Source organism: Wasmannia auropunctata, unplaced genomic scaffold (assembly GCF_000956235.1).
Source record: "Wasmannia auropunctata unplaced genomic scaffold, wasmannia.A_1.0 LD336106.1, whole genome shotgun sequence".
In the NCBI taxonomy this organism is placed as follows: domain Eukaryota; kingdom Metazoa; phylum Arthropoda; class Insecta; order Hymenoptera; family Formicidae; genus Wasmannia; species Wasmannia auropunctata.
The window spans coordinates 6,870,341-6,889,975 of record NW_012026784.1 but is presented as its reverse complement, the minus strand read 5'-3'; the positions used below and the strand labels follow the sequence as shown (position 1 = coordinate 6,889,975).

General features: G+C 36.9%; 4 protein-coding genes across 6 annotated transcripts; 2 read left to right on the top strand and 2 right to left on the bottom strand.

Moving 5' to 3' along the window:
* Positions 1 to 204: 204 nt before the first annotated feature.
* Positions 205 to 1,870, bottom strand: LOC105455247 (negative elongation factor E). The gene is made up of 3 exons (XM_011698443.1): positions 1,616 to 1,870; positions 906 to 1,396; positions 205 to 796 (listed from the first exon to the last, which is right to left on the bottom strand). The coding sequence occupies exons 1-3, from the start codon at positions 1,703 to 1,705 to the stop codon at positions 553 to 555; spliced, it is 825 nt and encodes a 274-aa protein (XP_011696745.1). The 5' UTR covers positions 1,706 to 1,870; the 3' UTR covers positions 205 to 552.
* A 394-nt stretch (positions 1,871 to 2,264) lies between these two features.
* Positions 2,265 to 5,681, top strand: LOC105455253. 2 transcript variants are annotated; one of them, XM_011698465.1, is made up of 6 exons: positions 2,265 to 2,908; positions 3,110 to 3,235; positions 4,195 to 4,221; positions 4,714 to 4,781; positions 4,843 to 5,046; positions 5,186 to 5,681. In XM_011698465.1, exons 1-6 carry the CDS (start codon positions 2,557 to 2,559, stop codon positions 5,267 to 5,269), a joined length of 861 nt encoding a protein of 286 aa, XP_011696767.1. In that variant the 5' UTR covers positions 2,265 to 2,556; the 3' UTR covers positions 5,270 to 5,681. The 2 variants fall into 2 exon arrangements, with proteins under 2 accessions (XP_011696767.1, XP_011696758.1); XM_011698456.1 differs by having other exon boundaries at positions 2,268 to 2,908; positions 4,180 to 4,221.
* Positions 5,682 to 5,739: 58 nt separating this feature from the next.
* LOC105455266 (protein CNPPD1) lies at positions 5,740 to 8,249 on the bottom strand. The gene is made up of 5 exons (XM_011698477.1): positions 7,992 to 8,249; positions 7,634 to 7,727; positions 7,022 to 7,227; positions 6,814 to 6,942; positions 5,740 to 6,687 (listed from the first exon to the last, which is right to left on the bottom strand). Exons 1-5 carry the CDS (start codon positions 8,034 to 8,036, stop codon positions 5,905 to 5,907), a joined length of 1,257 nt encoding a protein of 418 aa, XP_011696779.1. The 5' UTR covers positions 8,037 to 8,249; the 3' UTR covers positions 5,740 to 5,904.
* Positions 8,250 to 8,339: 90 nt separating this feature from the next.
* Positions 8,340 to 19,330, top strand: LOC105455275 (general transcription factor 3C polypeptide 1). Of its 2 annotated transcripts, none has more exons than XM_011698499.1 (15): positions 8,340 to 8,790; positions 9,052 to 9,245; positions 9,511 to 10,402; positions 10,575 to 11,328; positions 11,602 to 12,460; positions 12,836 to 13,081; positions 13,561 to 13,839; positions 14,162 to 15,103; positions 15,273 to 16,284; positions 16,461 to 17,011; positions 17,153 to 17,450; positions 17,817 to 18,045; positions 18,129 to 18,321; positions 18,538 to 18,634; positions 19,184 to 19,330. In XM_011698499.1, exons 1-15 carry the CDS (start codon positions 8,709 to 8,711, stop codon positions 19,303 to 19,305), a joined length of 6,750 nt encoding a protein of 2,249 aa, XP_011696801.1. In that variant the 5' UTR covers positions 8,340 to 8,708; the 3' UTR covers positions 19,306 to 19,330. The 2 variants fall into 2 exon arrangements, with proteins under 2 accessions (XP_011696801.1, XP_011696791.1); XM_011698489.1 differs by having other exon boundaries at positions 13,561 to 13,887.
* Positions 19,331 to 19,635: the final 305 nt, after the last annotated feature.

The following is a 19,635-nucleotide window of genomic DNA, read 5'->3' as shown; positions in this document are numbered from 1 at the left end:
TTTATAACTTTTAAAAAAACTGAAGCTATAAGTGATATAAATGATATGTCTTCAATCTAATTTGAAAAAAATTACTAGCAAAAAGATTAGAATAGAGTCAGTGATGTCTAACTCGACACCAAATATTATTTAATAAAATAGCTAGAAAACATTTTCTACATAATCTAATTAATCAAAATCAATCAGTGAAAATACAAAAAAAAAAGAAATTAAAGACTAAGATTCAGCTGATTAACAAGGTTCGATTGTATAATATCTTTTCTTATATATAAATGAATATTTCTATACTCTATTATGAACTTTGTTATACAATTATAATAATAAATCAATTATTAGACATAAAGAATATACAGAAGAATGCTATTCGAATTTGTTGATAAATGATCATAATGAGAAATGGAAGAACATAATTAAAAATATAAATTAATATACATTTTTAAATAATACTAGATACAACAAAAAGTATCATGATATGCCATGATGTCATATTGATATTATATACAAAATTGGAACTAGAAATTGCAGAAATTGTGGCCAACAAAAATATTACATTTACTGGAAGAGATCCTCTTCGTATACCTTGAGCTCCCGCCTGTCTTTGTGTGCACTTTTCTGGGAATAATTAGCTGCTATCGGTGACCACATAGAGCTGGACATAGTGTCGCTGACCGGTTCTATTACCGGCTGCCTCCTTGCTAACGATACTTTTAATTGGATGGACGAGACCATACTACCGTCCATTTCGCTTATCGCTCTCTCAGCCGCTTCAGCCTTCTCAAAAGTTATAAAGCCATGGCTGTAAGAATGAAAACAGTATTAATTATTAACGATTTACATTGGAAATATCTAAACTACTTTGAGTGATTAGTATAGATATATGAGAAAAAAATGATTTGTATATTTACTTTTTCTCTACTTCCATGGAAATATTGACGATATTTCCAAAACTTTGGAAATGCTTCTTTAGATAATCCTCCGTTATTTTGTAACCGCATACAAATATTGTATTTCCGGCACGTGGCTTAATCTCCTGTTTAGTGGGAGATTGAGTATCACTGGCGTTACTCTCCCCGGTGGCCTGAGCACCGACAAAGTTATTATATAAATCCTTGGTTTTCGGCCTAGCTACCTCCGTTTCTTCCTCCTCCTGCATCGCGGAGAACGGTTGGTAGGAACTGATCGTCTTCTCCGTGCTGTTTAACTTCCTCTCCAGTCCGCGAGATCTCTTGAATGTCTGCTCCGGCCGCTTAGGGGTCTTCGGGGCTGTGATTACGCCGGACTTGATCAATTTCTTGGCTACTTCGCGAGCATCTCTTGCCTCTGTAGGCCGTTTTGGCGCTTGAGGAATGCGTTCTGCTTCCTGTTTAGGAGCCTTCAGATCTTGTAGTGCTCTTTTCTATAAAACGACGAATGATCGATAACAATAAAGAATAAGATAAGGTAATCGCCCCCATACAGCTAGACACGCACAATTACTTGAGGAAATGATCTTCACATGCAGATTAAACAGAAATTTGGATTTTGCGTTATGGATTTAACTCAGAAAATAGATATTTATTTAATAGATATCAAATTAAATTTCATCGTATGCGTGATACAAAAACATAACCTATACCTTTCTCTTTAGCTTGCTGAACTTAGTCTGCAGCATCAACTCTTCCTCGGTTAGGTTTGACGGAAAGTGCAGGTATACCATATTTTGCATGTAATGTCAACAACGGAACGAGGTCTTTTAAGTTTTTCTTGGCACAGAGATCGTAGGTTTATTTTCTGTAACGTCCTTCACGAAAAAAATTGTAGCTAAAAACTGAGGTCACAGAGGGGGGGAAGCCGGAAGGGAAGAATCTCTCGCATGCGCAAACTCCCGTGCAGTCACGTTAGTGCAATGAAGTATCTTTATGACCATCCCAAGAAAGGAGGCGCTTCAAAAATTTTTGTATTTTCGACTCCTCGATTCGATTAGAAGTAAAGCAGCAATTGAATTTATTTATTTATCGCATGTAAAAATCTAAAATTGACATGCATTACGAATGTCACCATCTGTTGCGAATGAGATTTATATACTGTCACTTTATTATTTTGTCTTAGTTTAGTTTTAATAATATTATAATTATTTACAATGTACATTTATAGTATTGCAATAGAATTTATTAATATTAATTTAAGAAGGGTTAACTTAAAAAAAAAAAGCTTGTGCATCACATTACATATATGCAATAGCACTTTACATACGTCTTAGGTACGGGTCTGTCGAGGTGGTCACGTGGTCGGCTTCGCCAGCTGACGCACGTGAATGACGTGAGACGTCAGGCATCAGCCCGGTTAGCCTCTTCGACGGCCCACACGTTCACTGCGCATGGGCCGGCATGGGCTGAGGTCTCCTGTCAGTGTCTGACATCACTGGGTCCTTGAATGCGTTCCCGCACGTACCAGATCGCGCCGGATGCTTCTCGAGAGGGCAACCTCTCGAAAAAGAGAGAACGGATAGCATCGTAGACACTTGACCGCGAGTCGACGTGTGAGCCACCGTTGGACGTTCCCCCGCACCTGGACAAGATGTGCGTGTCGATGACGGCGCTTGGTCGGCGAGGGTTCACCTCGAGGGATGTCATGCGGCTGAGCGTTAAGCGACCGCGTTGCTCCAGCTGCGAGTCGTCGATGAGCAACGTCCTGTCACGACGGTGTCCCGCGTCGTTGTACGTCGACGATGTCTCGCGAGTCCTGGGTTGCTTCCGCACGAGGACGTTCTCGTCCGCGAGGACTCCGATCTCCCCCGACGCCGTCGTCGACGCTCTGACGAAGCGGCAAGCGAAGGAGCTGGTGTCGAAGCTCACCCCGGAGGAGCGCGGCTTGTTCTTGACGGCGTTGAACGAAAGCAAGTCGGCGGAGGATAAGGCTGGCTATGAAGGTAGGCATCGCTTTGGTCTAATAAATCTGTAGTTTTAGACGAGCGTTTGCGAGAGGCTAATTTTGATCTTGAATCAGAAGAAGATCAGTAGAAAATTATTTCTTACAAAATTCTGCACTGATAGGGAAAGATATACTGATCGGTGTTTTTTATATATGTATCATAAAGAAATATGTAATAAAAATTTTGCATCTTTGCTAGGTCAATTGGCAGCTATCCGATGGAGGAGCAAGTTGGGTAGACCTAGCAAAATACCGTCGCTGGGCGAGGTGGATCCTACAGGAACTTACTGTCCTATGCCAGAAGATTGGTTAAATCGCAAGTATGGTAAGAACATTATTATTTTTATATATTTTTTCTTAATCATACATTTGTTGGAGCATCGATACTGTTAAAGAAAAAACCGTGCAGGAATATCTTTAATGCGGCTTAACAGTTCGTTACATTCACGAAGCATTACGAACATTAACTTAGATTTATTACCTATAGATCTCGCAAAAATAAAATTAACCTCCCTCAACTGTTATTTAATGGTATCTTTGGATATAATGGAATCTTTTTCCTGCAATGCGATCTCCATGGATGTTATTCTGTAAGTTTCTTCTTCCATCACGATTTTTCTCTTTGTCACACTCAGTGTTTCTCTCTTTCTCTCTAATTACACTAACTCTTGCCTGCTTCTATTCTGACAAAACTTTTCGGACGTTTCATGGCCAACTACAGTGCCACAGTTAGGTAATATTTTGGACACTTTTCTACGGTTTTCTCATTTATGAAAAATTTTTTTCCACCGTAAAAATTAGTCCTTTTTCAACCAAATAAATTTTTAAAATTTTTTTCCACCGTAAAAATTAATCCTTTTTCAATCAAATAAATTTTTAAAATTTTTTTCCACTGTAAAAATTAGTCCTTTTTCAACCAAATAAATTTTTTAATAAATTATAGATTAAGCAGAATTGTTTTGATAATATGATTATGTTTGTTAGAGTTTGTTAAACATATTCTTTTTATTCATGGAGCTTTTCTATTTCTATTTCTTTTTCCTACGATAAATTTTTCCTTCGCTCTTGAATTTTCTTAAGATTCTTTTTTTATTCAAACTCATTAAAAAATACATCACATTAGATATACAATTTTGATGTCCATGAAAAATAAAAAGAAATTCTACCTCATATTGCATTTAGTGCTTGCTGTAGTTTCATTAAGCATTAAGTAGTAATTTTCAATTACAATTAACATGTGGATTTAGATTGAATTTTTTGTTGTTGCAGTTGAACACGTTGCAGAGCCAACTACAAAAGACCTGGTGTTAGGTATGTATTACTTTTTATGCCAGAGAGACTATACTCTCGCGAGCAAATAATCAATCTTATCTCTCTTCTATATATAGATATATACATAGATTGCTCGCGAGATATAAGTAAATAATATCTCCGTCAATCTAGAATTCCCACCACTGAAAAAAAGTTCGATTATATATCATATTGTCACAAGAAAGAGCAATAAATCTGGTACTTTTGATATTAATTTCCTGCGAACGGATAGAGACAATAAATTTGCGCCTATCAATAAATGAGTATTTAATTACGGCATATAATCGAACTTTTTTTTAGTGGTGGGATGCTGGATTCACAAAGGTGTAGAACAATATTGTTCTATTTTAAAAGATTTATCATTGCAAATAGATTTTATTTTTATAAAATTCTAATCAAAGTACGTAAAGTTTTACACACGTATATAATTTAAACTTCAATTCCGGTTAAAAGTGCAAATGATAATCTAGGACGATCATTGTGTTTTTGCAGTCGCGATCGCGAATGCAATTCCGTTCGTCGGGTTTGGTTTTCTTGACAACTTCATCATGATCGTTGCTGTACGTATCTTATGGGCTTCCACTCTCCACTGCGTGCCGACTTTTAAGATTGATGTTTCAGGGCGATCAAATCGAGTTGATGCTGAACAGACGGTTCCCGATCTCCACTATGGCAGCGGCAGCACTGGGCAACACGGTCTCCGATGTCATTGGAATCGGTTCGGTGCATTACGTTGAGATGTTCGCCCAAAAGATCGGCTTCGAAGCGCCCAAGTTAACTCTAGTACAACTGAATCTACCTAGGACACGGATAGCCGCGAATTTGGTACGAGATGTTGCTCCATTATATTTTATTTTATTACGAAATTTACGCAAAAAAGATTCTAGGATAATGAAAAATCAGGATGAAGATTTCTTCAGCGAAATTATTTCAAACTTTTCATTCATTTTTCCATTCAATACAGGGTCGGGTCATCGGTGTTACGATTGGGTGCATTATTGGCATGACACCTATACCTATAGCCGCGCTTTTCCGCAATGGTAGTTGAATTGCCCTAAAAAACGACTGGGAAACGAATTAATTTAATTAACATGTAGGATAGGCCACTGATATCCCGCAAATGCCTGCAAATTTTTATAATTTTAACTTGACTATCACAAATAACACGATTTGCGTTTGAACAAGTATTACAAAATATTTAATATATAAATGTATAGAATGTATAGTACGTAATGGTATAGAGCAAAGTTTGCGTGTGATTATGAGATTGTTTCTTTAACGGTTGAGATTTTTTTAAACCTACTGAGATTTTAACATCTACTGCGTTTTACGAGACTTTAATTCGGCGCAAAATCTATTAATTTTAAGTGAAAGCAATTAAAAAAAGCTTGTATGTGTGATCTCAGAGATTAAACTAGAATAAAAACTTGTTTTAATACCAGTCTTCCAAAAAAAAAAAACTGTTCCTTATTCGTTCGCTCAGTACACAATCGTCTTTTAGATTTAAAACAGCGTTTGTAGCATGCGACATTGGATATTTATTGAGAAAAACAGATTTGTTAGTATCGAACGTTACACTGCAAAAAGTTAGTACAAAAAATATAGGTTTATATAATATATATAGGTATAGATATATATTCTCTGAGAAAAGGTTGTCTAACAGGCGAAGTTTTTATCAGCAAACTAATAATAAATTTTTAATTCCGGTGACCGAAAGACACTTTCATAATGCGATCGTCTCCAGTTTTGTTCCAACCAGTTCAAGGTCGTGTCCAGTATTTCCTTCCAATTGACGTTGCGACGATAGTCCTCCGGTGCGAAATCCTCTGTTTTCCCAATCTTCTCCATCTTCCTGATATTCATAGCCTGCGTCGCGTTGAACGAGGCGTCGATATTGGTAACGCATAATCGATCGGTGGAATTTGCCGCCTCGACGTTGCTCTCCAAGTTACAATACTCGGGCAGCCAGGTCATCGTCGAGTTTAGCCACCATTTCCAATTGGCCGCGTCTTCATCGTCGCTGTCGGTTTCCGCAGCTGCGAAATAATCCGCAACGTTCTCGGAATCGGAAATCGGAAGACCGTCATCGTTAATCTCCTGGGATCGCGTGTTCATCAGTGGATCAGTCAGATCGGCTGACGTGAGATTCGTCGCGAGATTCATCGACAGATTTGTCGATTGTCTCGAATTAAGCGACGCCCCGGGTAAGCAGCTTTGCACAATGAAATGAGCAACCAGAGTGGATCCCAGGAGAGTCGCCAATCCGGCGGCGTAAGTCGCCATGCAGATCGAAGAGACACTTATTAGGGTTTGCGCGATTCTGATCAACTGAACGGAATTCATCAGACAGCTCAATTCTGTATATGTACACCATCTTCGCTTGTGTACTTCTCGATACGCCACGTTTTTTTCTAGCTGTTGCAGCCTCTCCCAAAAGTCTTGGTGCTGCACCAACACTGTCCAGTCCTGCGGCAGAAAAATAATAAAATACATTTTGATAAACACTCAATAATCAGTTGGTAATTAAATTACAAATTATATAAGTTTTACAATGAAAAAAAAAAGATAATGTATATAAGATGCGTTGCTTACGATTGCAGCAAGAAAATCCTTTTCTAATTTATTCATTCGCGATACAGTCACCTGTCCCGAATTTGCCCACTCTTTGTTGAAAACCTCATCTTCTTCGCCATCATCGTGCAGAAATTTACTGGCTACCATCTAACAATAGGTAATAAAAATTCACTTAAATGATGTTAAAAGTGTTACAATTGTTGACATGTCAAAAATGATAAATTACCAAAGAAACCAAGAATAGCTCGGACGGTGCTACTTGATGAAGATATTCCGGATTGCAGTTCTTTAATCTTTCAATATATAGCAAGGCCAGCACAAGCGAGCAAGGGGAGACACATGCGTTTCTAGATATTCTGCTTGCTTCCTCGACATCGAGTTTTTCCAACGTATGACCACTTTTCACTTCTGTAAAAAGTTCTGCTGCCAGTTCTAAAAGTATGAGAAATAAAATTATGGATCATGCTTTATTATCAGATTATAAATACAGCTCGATAAAATTACAGATAAACTAAAAACATTGACAATTGATATTCTACAGTTTTTTCCCTTAAATCTTTTTTCTAAAAAGTGATTTATGTTCATTACAACATAAAAAAATTACTATGAGATATGAAAAACATTATAGACAAAATATTTAATTTAATAATATAGAATTTCTCTTGTTAAGTGTCATATTGAAGTAATTAGCATAGCAAATTTTGATTCGTTAGACACAAATATGTGTCACTTGTAAATAATTTTTCATTAAAATACGGGAGAACAATTTACAACACAAACAAATCAACTTCATATCTCATCAATAGTCTAATTTTTAATCACTCAATATCATACTGACCTGTAACTGGTAAACTCAAGCAATTAATCGGTGGCAACTTGGAATAATATAATGACTTTCTTATACGTTTCATAAACTCATTATGTTCCAGGTCCTGCAGTAAAACAAACAAAAAAGATGCATCAGACTTTTCAATTTATCAAGCAACAATGGAAATAGTTTTCAATCGAATTGGTCTTCTCAAACTGGTCAAACACTTCTAAAGTCTGCTCAATTAATAGCTCTTGACAACGGATAATTCAAACACTCATGCTTCAACTATATTGCAAGGAAATGTCATTCGATAATACAAACACACGTAAAACTGTATTTGGAATTGAAAAAAAATATTCGTAAAGTTGCACGTGTAAGACCTTACCTTCGAGCTTGCTGGCACATTCGTGCCTCGCCAGCTGTTCGTCATTGTCGGGTATCCGCGAGTCTCACCATAAATTCTCTTTGTATTACTTTTGTGATACTTCTCGGCGAAAATAGATATCGCGAGATATAACCCGGACAATCACTTCGTCGAGATGACGAAATTCTTGCGAGAACGGAAATCCGAACAAACTGCACCGTATCTCCCAGCGTAACGCGCACGATTAATTTAGGTTAGGAATGTCAGGCTCTACTTCGATCACGAAATAACGGGACTACGGGCGCGTCTAGCGGAACGATCATCGTTTCGTGCTATTGGCTGTTGCTGGAGAGAGCCAAAAACGGAGAGCCAATCACAATAATCACATGCGAGCATGCAGTGAATCGCATTCAACGACGTTATATATGTAATGAGCGCAAAAAAATATTCGTACAGGGGAGATTTTTATAAAAGTAAATAATTGAAATAATTGAAATTCGTGCACTTCGCACGGACCGAATTGGTAATGGTCATCATTTCGTGCCCCCACCCTTGCATGCGCAATAGCTTGTTTCTTTATACCGGCGAAAGAGGTTAAGTACACGGCAGTGTTTATATATCTCACTGGTACGCGCACATGACTTACTAAGAAATTTGGAACTGTTTGAAGCTTCATAATTATATAGAATTGTAAGAAAAAGTAGCTACTGCATTGAAATACGTTGTTATTAATAAAACATGGCCTATCCGACGTGTAATTTAGCAGAGTTGATCGTCGACGAGGTTGCCTTAGAAGGGTTAGACGGCATTACTTTACAAGGTAATTTGACTTCAGTTTTATATCATAAATAATATGTTCTAGATAAATAATATATTCTAGATATAAACCATAGATTGCCGTAGTAATATATTTATCTTTCTCTAAAGTACAATTATTATGTTAACTGCTGTTTATTTTGAAGTACAATTGTTGTTCATTCAGTGCTTTATTTTTAATAACTGAATAGTTTGCATGCTAATCCTCTGTTTGCTATAGATAATGCTTTGATATTTCATACGTCTTCATACTTTTGATTTTTAGCATTGTGGTTGCGATTAGCAAACAGATACAATGAATCCCAGCCATTCACTAAGTTCTTCATGGAGCAGGTGTGGCTTATATGCACAAAAGTGAAGGATTTTCAGTTTTACGAATTGGAGACACCCAGAGAGCCACTTGTAATATTCGATCGTTATGAGTTTGTGCATCCAGATCTTGGTATCATACTCGAGCCAGTGAGTATATTAATACAATAATTTATATTCTATAGAAATATTTCATATGTAATATATATATATATATATATATATATATGATTTTTTTCTATAAAGTTCATGAAATGTTGAACGATTTATCAATAAGAAAATTGAATATAAGGTATTATGCAATTACAAATAATTTCATCTTTTAACATTTTAATTCTATTTTGAAAATTTGGCTTCTATTTTTTATTATTTAAATTTCTTGTTATATATATCCTTTTCATTTTTTGCATTTCAGCCAACCGTTCCGCCGGATATTTATCCTCACTGCCCTATTCAAGATTTTAAGACAGGTGTGAGGGGATCTTGCGCCACGTATTACACAAGGAAAGATATCACAGACGCTGTGAGAGACGCAAGTTTGGACGAGATGACAGAAAAGTATGGGCTAAGCTTGGTGATTGTAGCATCTCAGCGCGTTAGGACACAAGCTTTGATGGGCGTCAACGTAAATCCGACGTTGGAACTGACTATCATGCGCTACTGCTTCCTGGAGAGAGTGGGCCGAGCTCGTTACCACGGCGAGGTTACTCAAGGTAAACTCAGCTTGGCCGCGCTCAAGGAGGATCCAAAGACCCTGTTCTATCACCGAAAGTTTCTGCTGCAGCACAAGCTGATTACGAAGCAGGTCCACCATCAAAAGAGCGCCGGACATTGCGGCAGCGGTAGTCTGTTGCATCTGACGCGTTTCTACGTGGAGCGAAAGCCGAAGATGATCTACCTGGCGGAACAGGTGCTCGATATTCTACGAACCAAAGAGAATGGCGTGGCCGAATACGACGAGATTAAGAAAAAGCTTGGAATCGAGAATTCTATCAAGAAACTGTTTAGAACGGCCTTCTTTCAAAAGATCGTAAAGACGGATATCACCGTGCCGTATAGGACTTTGTATCCGAAAGCCGAGTCCAACGAGTGGCGGCAAAAGCAAGATCCTTCGAAGGAGAAAAAGATAAGAGTCGTGCAGGTGCTGTATCCGGATGTCGATGTTGCTGATATATGGAATAAAGAAGAGAAGGATGACGACGAAGACATCGTTGAATTGGATGTGTCTAATCATAAATTTAGTGTTCCTTATCTGAAACAAGCAAATGCTATTATTGAGGCTAGGCAATCGGAAGGTATATCCCAAGGTCAGTAGTAAATCCTAGATTTTTATAATTTTATTTAGAATTTTATTATTCCTGAAATATGAACTTTACTCATATTATTGTAATATTACAAAACTAAAATACACCACTTTGTTATTTAATTTTCAAGCTACGAGCGAATAGAAATTGAGAAATTTTGAATTATAATTTTTAGCTCGTTTGGGAAAGGAGATGGGCCTCACCAAATTACAGGCTAGATCATTTCTGAGAAATATGGTGAAGTCGCGCATCATTGCAACGTATATGGACGATATGGGCCGGCAGAGGATTACAAAGTATGTCTCGAAGAAATTCGAAAAAAGTAGCAAAATGAGTAAGCAATTTAACAAAGAGGTACACAAGATTAAAGAGCTCTCCAGGAAAATAATTAGCAAGAGCAAAGAGAATCTGAGGAACACAACGATCTCGCAAGCAGAAAACGAAGAGCACTCCGCGATCCATGAAGACGACCAAACAAGTAAAAAATCCTGTATCGACCGTCACGTTGATGAAACTGATGTTGATGCACCAGTTATTGAAGATAAGACTGAAGAGGAGAAAGATATTTATGCAGATGCAAAAAAGGAAATGGAATTGAAGAATTTGTTCTATGTCGTCAATGGAATTTTGCGCAAGTACCAATTGTCAAAATTCGGATCTAAATACAGATGCACAACGTCGAAATCTTTATTAATGAAGCCAAAGGATTCCGATAGCAACGCGAAGGAGCAGAAAGCGAAGCTCGACGCTATGTCTACGTCTATGCAGCAGATCGTCAACGACGCCAAAGCCACATCATTTTATAACAGCATAAAGACGAATTTGATAGCGCAAAAGCCCATTCGCACTGGGAAAGGAATTAGTGAGGTCTTTGGTTTCATGGAAGTCGTGCAGAACAGCGAGAATAAAAACTCTAATATTACATATAGGTTCGTACAAACATGCAAATAGCCCTGCATAAATAAATAGTTTAATTAATAAATAAATTAAATCATATTGCTAAAGAGAAATATAATATTAGGTAAAAATATATATATAAATGTTATTTAATTTTAATTGCATATAATTTTGTGTATTTTTCTGCGATATAAAACTTATGTCTTTGTAACTTTTGGATATTCTTTTTCCTAAAAACACGAGTACTCACAGATTTCTTTTATTGTAAATATCAATGTTAAATATTTTTCTATTTTTGTATTTAGATTGTTAAGGCGTGCCAACATGATAATCGAGGCAGTGAAGGAACATCAAGTGATTGATGATACAGCGAAACTCATGAAGATGATCTACGAGGAAGAAGATAAAGAGGGCTATGATGTGAAGATTGACAAGAAGTCTCTCATCAGACTACTGCAGAAACTTGCCAAGGATAACCTGGTGAAGAACATTAAGTTGACCTTGAGTGCAAATGGACGCGAGAAGAACTTGACGTTTATTTGCGATCCCAACATCGACACCGATCATACCGTGATTAAGTCGGCCGTCGAGCAAGCGAAGGTCAAGTTCTGTTTATTGGCGTCTCAGAAGGCGAGGATGCTCGCAAAGAAGACGGATAAGCAGGACAAGGCGGACAAGACGGACAAGTCGTCGGGCTCTAAGGAACGATTGCAGGAGCCCAACAAGACGGCGTCTAAATTGTCTTCCGTCAACTACAAGTACGATGCCAGGGCTGGCAAGCATTACGGTTTCAGCCCGAAATTCGTCAGGATGCGGATGATGCACATTCTGCTCTTCTACCTGGTCTACGATCACCCTGGCGTACCGAAATTATCTCAGCAAGAACAGGTGAAGATTCTCAAATCCAAAGGATACGAGATGGACGACGATCTCGTCCAGGAGTTCAGTACCATTTACAACACCGACGTAAGTTGGAAGATGTTCATCCCGCCCTTGCCTAAACACATCGGATGGTCCGACGGTTGGACGCTGATGTGCGACGTTCTGTTAGGCCTGCCCTTATATATTTTCGTCAAGGTGCATAATATTACCTTTACGATCCCGGAATTGGAGCACTACTTAAATCATCCGATCAGGAAATATTATCTTGTCAAAAACCTTCCGGTAAGTTTGAGATTTCTTAAGAATCTTAGGCCGGTATTTATAATCGATTTTTTAAATGTCAAAAATCAATCACATACTAGCATCTTAAGACATTATTTAAGATAGTCTTGAAATAAGAATCGACTATAAATACTGGTCTTATATACATTATAGAGAGATTAAAAACGCGTGGTTCAAACCGTTTCGAATATTAGCAATCGTGATCTTTTATCCTGTGAATCAGCTGAAAATCAGATATAAGCTCGTATCTTTGGAGATCAAGAATACGTATTTAAATGCGAGCTGTTCTATTAACTACATTAATAGTTCCTATGATATCATTTTATTATATTTGTTATACAATACTTTTTTTAATAATTCTTTTTCACTTTTTAGGTCATCATACGCAATACTCTTTTGCATGCGCGGAAGTATATATTCAATATCCATGATACTATAACCAGATTAGGCTACATTGGCTTGGTGCAATTTGGTCCGCAACGGCTGAAAGACAAAGATCAAGTATTCATCTATGTGAATCGGCGCACGGAACTGATGGATACGACCACTTCGGCACCGAGTTATCACAAGATCGAAGATAAGACGTATCCAGTGACAAAGTATTTCTTCGATAGCACGCAGGTACTGCTGGTTCATAATATTGTTAGAAATATTTTAGAAAAAACGATGATTGGATCTTTTAAATCTCTGTTCTATGTTTTGGGATAAATTTAACTCTAAATACCGAAAAACCAAATGTAATCTTTGCTTTTTATTTCGGAAAGTGCTAGAATGGTAAAAATCACTTTTTGTATTAGTCTTTGGTTTAGAAAATATTATATCTCGATTATTGGAATTATTTTATGTGTACCGACACTTTTTTAACATAATTTATTTTAAAACTGATCACTCACGTTTCGGATTTATTTCTTTACTTTATCTTATTATATTTGATGTAATGTTATATGTGACACAATTTTTATAATTGTAATAAGTCATAATTTTGTATATGAAAATCATACATACTCTTAAAAAACTAAGATTAATAATCATCTATATAGATTAGTTGAATAATTTTCAACGAAGATAAAGTAATATCTTATTGGGACATTTCTTTACAGAGCGTATCGAAATATTGGTACGATATGTGGACGATTTGCGTTAATACTCTACTTGGCGGTAGGCTGGTGGTACATGGCAAGGACATTCTACTTGAGGATTTAAGCAAAAAGACTGCTATGATAGAAGCGGTTGCAGCACGCAATCCTAAAGAGGCTGCGGAAAGAGATACCGGTGTAGTTCCCGGAGATCATAAAGGAGCGGCTGGTCTCGACTCAGCTTTCTTCGCTCATCTGAAACGCAATTGGAACTGGTCAAGCAATTATCCTACGCATCAGCAGGTGAGCGAAGAAATCTCATCCAGGATAGAAAATGATTGCGTTGATAAGGTGAAATAAGATAAAACTACTTTTTTCTTTAAATTAATATCCTACCTAATAAAAACAAAGAGCAATTTATGATAAACACTTTTATCAAGTAATGGATATTTCCGTTCAGAAATCCTCTTATTTAATATGCGATAAATTTCTGGTTATGGATTAAATTTATATACCTATCGAAATATCGAGATTAATTTATTTATCAGTGTACAGATCAAGTTGTACAGCGATATGTTTACAGAATATATCGACGTTATGTAGAAAATATTCTCTTTGTTATCAGACTTCTAGGAATTATGGAAAATCCGGCACGGGCCAACGGGACTTGCATCTATCGAAAATTCAAGCGAAACCAGTTAAGTATACGGAGTACGACGGTCTGAAGAAGATCTTGGGGCCGCCACCGCCACCGTCTACCGTCAGCATGACCGAATTACGGAAGAAGGTACACAATCAGCTCAGCACTGCCGGACGGAAGAACGAGGCCCTACCGTCGCATCAGTCCAGCAGGCAGAAGTCCTTCGTGCGGCGTGTGATGCCGCGCAAGAAAAGTGTACGGAAGCGCCGTCTCAAGTACGACGAGGACGACTACCGGGCGATGCAGCAGATGAATAAGCTGCGGGTAGAGTGGGAGACTCACGAAGACAATATCCTGCTGGTATGCAAAGTGGCGACGACCTACCTGTCGCCGAATCCGCGCAAGCAGGTGGTCAGCTTCATAGCTGTGCGGGATGTCCTGCGAACGTTCTCCTACAGCTCGTACAACAAGACCTCGCGCGCCTGCCAGCGCCGGTTGATGTACATGCTGCGACAGCCGCGCACGGTGAACAGCGTCACGCTGGGCATCGAGGAGATCAAGCAGGATCCGTTCGTCGATAGGCGATACGGCGGCGTGATGGAAAGACTGAAGGGCGAGTGCTCGAGCTCGACGGAGTACGAGAAACGAGTGACGGAGGTTTTCAAGGAGCTCGTCGGCTATATCGTTAAGAAGTATTACGACATCGCGGAGATCAAGCCAAAGGAGCATATGGCGATGCCGAAGACCGTGCAGGAGTTTAATCTTCTCTTCGAGGTGGTCCATCCGATGAAGCCGTCCCATAATCAGGGGTTCGTGAAGGACGTGCGAAGCATAAATGACATTCATTCGGCGACTATCAATTCCATCATACACAGTTCCATGTGCTGTGGAAAGGACAGGCGGTCTTGGGCCTATCAGCTCTTTATGGTATAATATAAAATATTTTGTTTTATTTAAATAGAATTTATTGTATTTATGCAACATATCTATAATCAATTGATTTTATATTGTTATTTATAACTTTCTAAAATTTTTAAATTATGTAGCAAGAAATTTTAGGTTGATATTATTAGTAAGTTTTTTTTTTTTGTTAAAGGTATATCAGCATTATTCGGAGACCCTTCTAAAGCAAGCGATGAATAAGATCAGATCGGATCAAATGGTGACGGTAAAGAAGCATCACTTGGCGACTATTAAAAAGTACGGCAACTATATGCCGATGAGCAGTTCGCAGTATCAACTGAGCATTAACTATATCTACAAGTTCCAAACTAAATGGACTTATGATGTCTTCAAGGAGACCTACGACGTCTTAATTAGATTACTGCAATGGTATTCCGAGCGCAAAAATGTTCCTTTACAGGAACAAGAAACAGAATTCAACGGTATTGAGATCCCGATTTCCAGTGGCATTGTTACCATCATGCATGATCTTCTAGCACGCGATCATATCGACTTCGACATCGAGATGCCGGACCAAATTATTATGTTGGATGCGAGATATCAAGGCAAAGACGATTTCAGGGTTGCCCAAAGGTACCAAGATATTTTGACAAGACTTTACCGTTTTAAGTTTGAGAACGTCGCCGCTCAGAATGCTAGAGATTCTGAAACGGAAGAAATTTCCCAGGAAAATTCTTTGAAAAGGAGAAAACTCGAGAACGACGAGCCTGAAGAACCAATGTTGAAGATCTCTCGTAAAAACGAGGAAAGTATTGATGACAAGCAAGAGAACTTCCAATCTCAACAAAATGAAAATACATCACTCGACAAGAAGCGATCATTTGACGAAAGCGACAAACCCGAAGAGACGAGTCCGAGGGAACGTTCTCATGAGCAAAGTAGTAAGAAAACTCGTGCAAATCGTTTATCAAGAAAAAGATCTGCCAATATTGAAGAAGATTCCACGGACTGCGACGAGCAGCTTTCGAAGAGAGCAAGACTGAACTCCGAGGATTCGATGGATTTCGAGGACTCGGATGAAAATGAGGAATCTAAGCTTCTTGAAGAAGAATTGTGCGATGATCTTGAAAGCATTGAAAAAATGCTTTCGGACAGCTCCAAACCTTTCAAAGTGATGAATGAATTAAAGAAGCAGATAAAAGAAGGTATATATTACATTTTTATGATGATAAAATTTTTGTCTGTCTGATCAATTATAAAAAATTTAATTAATCATAAAATACACTTAATATGCAATATTAAATTATATTATTGAGATTTCCAGTCAAATTCTATAATTAATTTGTTTAAAATAATATAAATATATTATTTTAATTGCCAGATCCTTCGATGCAGCCGAATATAACTGATATGACTTCAGTTCCCCGACGCGTCAGCGAGATTATCAAGAATATGTTGCCCGAGACGAACTACTTTAGTTCTTGCAGCAAGATAGAAGATACAAGTGACGTTCAAAAGAAATATACTAGAATAGCCATGCTGAGGATGAGAGAGGAATTAAACGATCTCTCGGTAACCGACAGTCATCACGCCCACGAATACTTTGTGGTTAATAGCTTCAGGATGTTCTACAACTTGGAATTGCCATCGTCTTCAGTTGTAGAAGCATCCGCGTCATTAGACATTGAGAACTTTAAAGGTCATTCGGTGCCCAATGAATTAATACCGTTGAAAATCGAGATTGTAAATGACTTTCTGGACGAGTTAAATCGGACTGCCATTTTTCCGAAGAACGATATCTCTTACTCGGACTACAAGAGCGAGATTGTGACGAAGAAGAAGGAAATAGCAGTCGATTGGAAATATGTCGACGCGGTGTGCGAGTTCGTCCAAGAGAAGAGAGAAATCGGCGTCACTTCGCAGGAGCTGCTGGTAATTTTTTAGAGAAAGAGTAATTTTCTTATTGCCTTTCTGTTTTATCTTTTAGCGGTTTGTTTTTTTAAACCAAATTGTTTCTTAATATTTTGCTAATTTAACATATTTTCTTTTACATGCGCTTTTCTTCTTGTCTAGGATAAGTTCTTCGATGAGCAAGGAGAAGATTTGTACAAGGTCGCTTCGCTTTTAGTGGAGAATCATATATTTTTACGCTCTGGCGTCACCAAACCGCGCTATATTCATCATCGTTACGTGGATCCTTGGTTAATTCATTCCTACAAGATATATCGTCTTGAACAAGAATCCCTAGTGCCATTCAAGGACAGTATATATGCCACAATGCAGCCAGGGGAAATGAACGCTGAGATAAATGCTGAGACGGATGCGAAAAGTATGAATCTCCACAATGAAGAAGAAAATGCAAATGAAAAACGTAATAGTACTTATATCTGCTGTATAATTTTATATTTTGCTGAAGTATTTTGTACTCGTAAACAAACACTTCAATTCTTGTTTATAATTACAAATAAGATTTTGTTATTATGGGTTCTATAGATTCCATTTGAAAAATTTTATTAAAATGGAAGCACTTATAAGAATATTATTTTAATCATATCACTCTATATTTTATGCTTTATTGTTATAACTTTTTGTATCATAAATTTTTAAAGAGTGGCAAAATAAGCAAAAATTGAAGTCTCCAAATTTCTTGAATTGCGTATGTGTGTTAAATGGATCATCTATCTCTAATATAATGTTTTTTAAGATTAATATTTAAAATTAACATATTATATAACAGATGAAATAGATATTGCAATAGCGTCAACATCATCGGACAACCAAGAAAGCAAAGAGAAGAAAAACGAAAAAACGGACAATGATTTAATTAACGAGAAGAATGAGAAGAAGGAAAGTAGCGAGATCAACGAGGAGGGTACTTCGCGCACGAGAAAAAGAACATGCAAGCAAAGGACGCGTTTACTCCCACAAAAGGACGTGTACAAATCTGCGCAGCAACTAGATTTCACGTATGTGTAAAAAAAGAATAGCGAAGGAAATTCTCAGAAACCTCCCAAAACGATACTGATGAAACTGAACTGTTCTCTTTCAGAACTACCGAGGAAATAAAGGTCGCGATAAGACCATGGATACGCATAGACGGCGTGTTAAATCGCAAAGTTCTAGATCGAATGTTGGGTGCGGTTCTGAGTTACTGCTTGCTTCATCCCGGGCTCACGATGGTGAAAATGCAAAGCAGATTCGTTCCCGCTCTACAACCCTATCATACGCGTGAATTGCTTGAGGTTCGTTTTATCGATTGTATATATACATATTTGTGTGTAAATTGATAAATCAGTATTGCTGAGCTCTTAAAGAGATTTGTTCTATTATAATGTTGGATATAAATATTACAGAATTTCTGTAACTTAATTTTTTTATAAAAATAAAATGCAGCCTCTATGTTCTTTTTTTTTATTTTACTGTAAGAAGTTTATTCGGCAAAAATAATTTTTTTGCAGATGCTGATCAAGTTGGGATGTTTAAAGAGTAAGCTCTTGAAGAAAACGCGCGTTACTCTATTCTCTGCACCGCCTGTAGTTAACATCAGTAATCTAAGTATGTGACTATTATTACTAAAATTGTGAAATTTTTTGAATTTCTAATACTTGATAGTTGTAATGTTTGCTTCAATAATGACATATTTGCATTCTCTATATTAATTATTGTACGTTGTTCATGACGCTGTTAATTCTCAAAATGTGATTTATCTTTGCAAAAATATTTTAAAAATTAAATCTCTATTTTCCTAATTAAAAAGAAACATATGCTAATTCAAAAGATTTACGAAATATCTACTTCGATGTTATTTCTCAAACATTAAAGACGTCTTTTAGTTATTTTAAGATACTTTAAGATACTCTAGATATTTTAAGATTACTTTCTTGTCTTATACAATTTATAAAAATATTTTGTTAGATTTTTTGTATGATTTGATTTTTTTTACAAATGTTACACATCTAATCTCAAATAGATTATCTTGTTATCTTGTTTATAACTTTTATTGTTTTCTGATATATGCTGGATCTTTTCTTTATCTTTTTCTTTATCTGATTATTTTTTTCTTTATCTTTATTGTGATGCTTACTAATATTGTTTTTGTTTTAGCTGCAGACACTGTTGGTTGGTCCGCTGAAGATGAAATAGTACTTGAGCCTACCATAGATGCTATATTAAAGTTTAGTATATTTTTGAGTACAAGGACATATAGCACAGATTTTATGCCGTAAATATATATATATATATATATATATATATATATAATATATATATATGCATGGACATATATTGTATATAATGTATAAATATACATACAGCATATGTAGATGAAATTGTATTTTTAATTATTTATTTATTTAGAAAGATATTTGATTCCTTTGTACATATGGCATGATTAGAAAAATTTCCAAATAAAGTCATTAGAATAATACTCCGACACTCTATCTCTTTTAAAAAGTAAGTATTTTATATCCTTGTATCAGTATGTAAAAATTATAATAAAGACAAGTTGAAATTAATAGCAATGTAATTTTCGTAATTTTCAACAAATAGTTTGCGAA